A 4274-nucleotide genomic window follows, 5' to 3' on the forward strand; every position below is an offset into this window, starting at 1 on the left:
CACACATTTTGATTGGTCTAACTGTATGCTATTTTGTAATACCAAAGATTTCCTCCCGCCCAGACCATTGGTGTCAAAAAGTATTTTTAGCCAAAAAAGTCATATACGACATTTTAGAAGCCCAGCGACGATATATTGTTATTTAGTTGCATAATATCATCTACATTGTAATAGCATTGCACAATAGCATCTACATTGCCAATTCGTTGAAGTATTCATAAAACAAATATAATACGCCTATCCTTTGCCAGCAAAATGTTATTTCAATGATTGAAGGTTGCATTAAAAATACGTCAGATCATTTTATGATTGATTGAGTGATTTTGTTCATTTGAGTGATAGATGATACCGATGTTATCTTTTAACACTATTAGTTCTACCTGATTTTGACGTTTTTGTTAACTTATATAAAGATGAAAAATAAAACGGAAGTTGACAAAGCTACATCAAGAATTGACCTTTGCATGTTTGGAATTCATCTTAATAAAATTAAGTACAATGTTAACTTTACAAATGTAAAAGTTAAATGAGCTTCACGCAATATGAACGTTTAATAAATCTTAATTCATGAAAATGTCTTCTTCATTTTTGCATATGAAGGATTTGTTTTAATAAAATTAAGTACAATGAATTTAAAAGTGTCCTTGTTTGCATATTTGAATGTCACCTTACATGTATGTTACATATATTCTTAAACTCAAAACTATACATAACATATATGTCCTTCAAATGATTTAATACGGAAACTTGCAAGATATATGTAATGAAATATGACGGAAGGTTTAAATCTTTAATATTACATTAGAATTTACATAAACCTACATGTAAAGGTTAACGGTAACAGTAAACTGTTAAGTCATATCAAATTAAGGACAGTAGCTATAATTTGACCTGTTTCTGAATACTTCATACATGTAGTTTTTAGAATACTGTACAACTTAAAGTTGTGTTTCTGTTGTGTTGTTGTTCTCCTCTTATATTTGATGCATTTCCCTCAGTTTTAGTTTGTAATCCAGATTTTTTTTCTCAATCGATTTATTAATTTCGAACAGCGGTATACTACTGTTGCATTTATAGGACAGTAAATCATTTCACTAATCACAATTAGTGATTCATATTCTAGTCGCAGTGAACATGATCTATTTTTTAGATATAATTGGCTTTGAAATTACTTCAGTAACTTCAAGAACTTTAGTGTCGTAGATTGACTAAGTGAATACAAATCATTGTGATAAAAAACACCTAAGAAATCGAATGAACTCTAAAATCATTCCCTGCAGCCATTTTGAACAAAGCGCAAAGGCGTTTGATAGTTCCAGCATCATAATTCAAATGCGACAACAATCAAATATTCAACAACCTTATATATAATCACACAAAATGAAGCATGTAATTCTCATAATTACATTTTCATGCTACAACCATGAAAATACTATGCAGTTTTTCGTTTGTATTCCTATGCCTTTTTGTGTGATCTTTTCATTTGAAACACGTACATTCATGATTGTTGCATTTTATTGAGATATTATATGTTTAGAGTTGTTTGTTTTCTGCAATTCCCAAATAAATTTTACTTTCTGCGAAAGATGAGATCCTATGGGAAATAAAATTAATCTACATGTATAGTGCAACCTCTAGATTTTAACCCACTGCAACGTTGACTGTGTTAACTTGAGTTGAGAGCTGATCGAGGACAAAGCATAAATTGTCACTTGTTTCTTACAGGTCAAAATTAAAAGTAAGAAAAGATCAGATGACGAACCAAAACATGATACAAATAATCATGGGAGTAGAATAAACTCCAGAATATGCATTTTCTATAATACAAATACAAAAATGTACCACACGTCATTCGATGAGAAAGTTACTTACAGAATGTACAGTTTAGTGAAAGACATACAAAATATGGTATCCATGGCTTGTTTATCGTGTTTGTTAAACATGTTTAAAACCGATACGGTAATTACTTTTATTCCTTACCATGATAAACATGATAAATATATTTTAGAAAATACGTAAGTAATAAAGCAACCAAACGAAAGTAAACCAATAGATATCTTCATTTGTATAAATAATAGTCCTCAAAACCAGGTTTTGCTACAATATATAGATAAAGGAAGATGTGGTGTGAGTGCCAATGAGACAACTTTCCATCCAAATAACAATTTAAAAAAAAGTAAACCATTATAGGTCAATGTACGGCCTTCATGCATCAAGCTTTTGTCACCCGAACTAACAAAAGACAATAACAATCAAAACCAAAGGACATTAACATCAACAGTTTTCAATAATAAATAAGAAACAACACGAACTCCACTAAAAACCGGGAGTGAAATTATGTGCGTCGGAAGGGTAAGCATTTCCTGTACCGTATACAGCAACCGTCTTTCTAGATCTATACCTTAACGAATCAACAACTTAAACGTTTTTTTTTTTACTCGTATGTGGGTTTTTTTCTTCTATCAGAGCCGAGGTTTTAATTTTGTTCTTTCTTTTTATTTCATAATGCACAAATTCCTTAATTGTAATATACAAAAAAAAGGGTTGTAATTGTTTTTGTAAAAGACAAAAGAATGGTTGCAAAGTTAACACGAACCTGTGCCTATTGGAAAACATGAATATATCATTCTGATTTCATTTCACAATGCAAGCAATAAGAACAATACATCAATATATTTGTATGTTTATTGATCTTAACATCCATCATTACATTGTTTATAAGTATCTTTCTTATCTTTTCAAGACAAAAACGGACCTTTTCCCGTATAGGCCGATAAAGAGTTACATACTTGTAATACTTTTTGTAATGTATTATCGTTTATAATGATATCATATAACTGATTCAATAATTCCTCGCACTGAATTGTCTCCCGTTTGTCGTATCAACTTGAGGCTGACCGGGTCGAATGTTCTCTTCGCCTTATGTAGAGCCATAGCTGGTATGTCTTTGTCAAACATACAATAAATCCGCTCAAGTTTCGTTTACAACATTATTGTTATCATCAACAAAGTTACAGTAGAAAATAACAGATCCTACCACGTGTCCATTCTGTAGTTTCCCGCCAACTGGTAAGCATCCGACTTGTATGAAACCACCAATGCTTTCGATTATTTTAATCATTGCGACATTATTTGAAAATGTGTCGACATACATTCCCTTGTATCCCAATCGTTTTGCAAATTCCATCGACTTTCTCAAGGCAAATTCTCCCAATTTTTGTTTTCTCTCTGATCTTTCTACAATCACGAAAGGATCAGCTATAGCACCATGTCCCCGATAAAACTTACTAACTGCAATGATAACACCAGCTAAGAAAGAACCACTATCTGGGCATTTTACTGCAAAAGAATGACTGCCTTTTATTTCTTTTCGGAACTCTTTTTCTGAATCGAATTCGTCAATACCGTATCCCTCGCCATTTTTTGCCGCTTCTTGAATCATGTTGTATGTTTTTGTAAGTTCGGTTTCTGTCATGTAGTCAATGACAACTCTTCGACCGGTAGCAAGTGTGTCCATTTCTGGCAAGGATAATAGCGATGTGGTTGTGGACGTCAACATTCTGAAAAGGGATCACGTATGTTCAATGGAATTGCATGATTTTTTTTCATTTCATTTTTTATCATTACTTAATGTTTTTCTTTTGACTAAATTATTAAGTCCAAGTTGACATAAGGCACGCGTAGAAAGTCTTATTCTTCAAAATTCACCCAAATAAATAATTGAGTTTAATTCTCTTAATAAATTTTCGAAATGATAATAATAATAATAATAATAATAATAATAATAATAATAATAATAATAATAATAATTAGGAAAAAAAGTTATTATAATCTAGAATATAACTTCTTAACTTATTAATGCATATTGTTAAATTCTGACAAAAAAGTGAACAACTTACCTTTAATATCTGACTATTCAATCTATGACGATAAAAAGGTATCAAATATGATGTTATACTACCACTTGATGTAGAGGCTCTCGAAATGAATCAATAAAATAATTCAAATGAACTGTAATCTTTATCTTTATATATATATACACCTGTGCAATAATAGGATATCAAGCTGTCACGTGATTCGTCACATGACTTGCATTCCAGATAATGACAATCATTCCTACTTATGTATGAGGTGAGGTTGACGATTTTGTCATCAATGCAGCAAATCACGATTACCTTATTTCATTTGTTTATCCTATTCAATTTAATGCCTTTCAATAAATAAATACTGACGGCGTATACTTGCCCTTCTCCATATTTGGAAATTTGAACTTA

At 31.1% G+C, this 4274-nt stretch overlaps 1 protein-coding gene across 1 annotated transcript; it reads right to left on the minus strand.

The window, feature by feature from the left end:
* Positions 1-2671: 2671 nt before the first annotated feature.
* LOC143055510 (uncharacterized) lies at positions 2672-4042 on the minus strand. Its single transcript, XM_076228671.1, has 2 exons — positions 3900-4042; positions 2672-3560 (listed from the first exon to the last, which is right to left on the minus strand). The coding sequence occupies exon 2, from the start codon at positions 3557-3559 to the stop codon at positions 2972-2974; it is 588 nt and encodes a 195-aa protein (XP_076084786.1). The 5' UTR covers position 3560; positions 3900-4042; the 3' UTR covers positions 2672-2971.
* Between the last annotated feature and the right edge of the window lie 232 nt (positions 4043-4274).

The sequence above is a fragment of the Mytilus galloprovincialis genome, chromosome 12 (assembly GCF_965363235.1).
Source record: "Mytilus galloprovincialis chromosome 12, xbMytGall1.hap1.1, whole genome shotgun sequence".
NCBI classification, from domain to species: domain Eukaryota; kingdom Metazoa; phylum Mollusca; class Bivalvia; order Mytilida; family Mytilidae; genus Mytilus; species Mytilus galloprovincialis.

Coding starts and splice junctions, on each gene's coding strand:
- LOC143055510 (XM_076228671.1), bottom strand. CDS start 3,559: ATGTTGACGTCCACAACCACATCGCTATTATCCTTGCCAGAAATGGAC.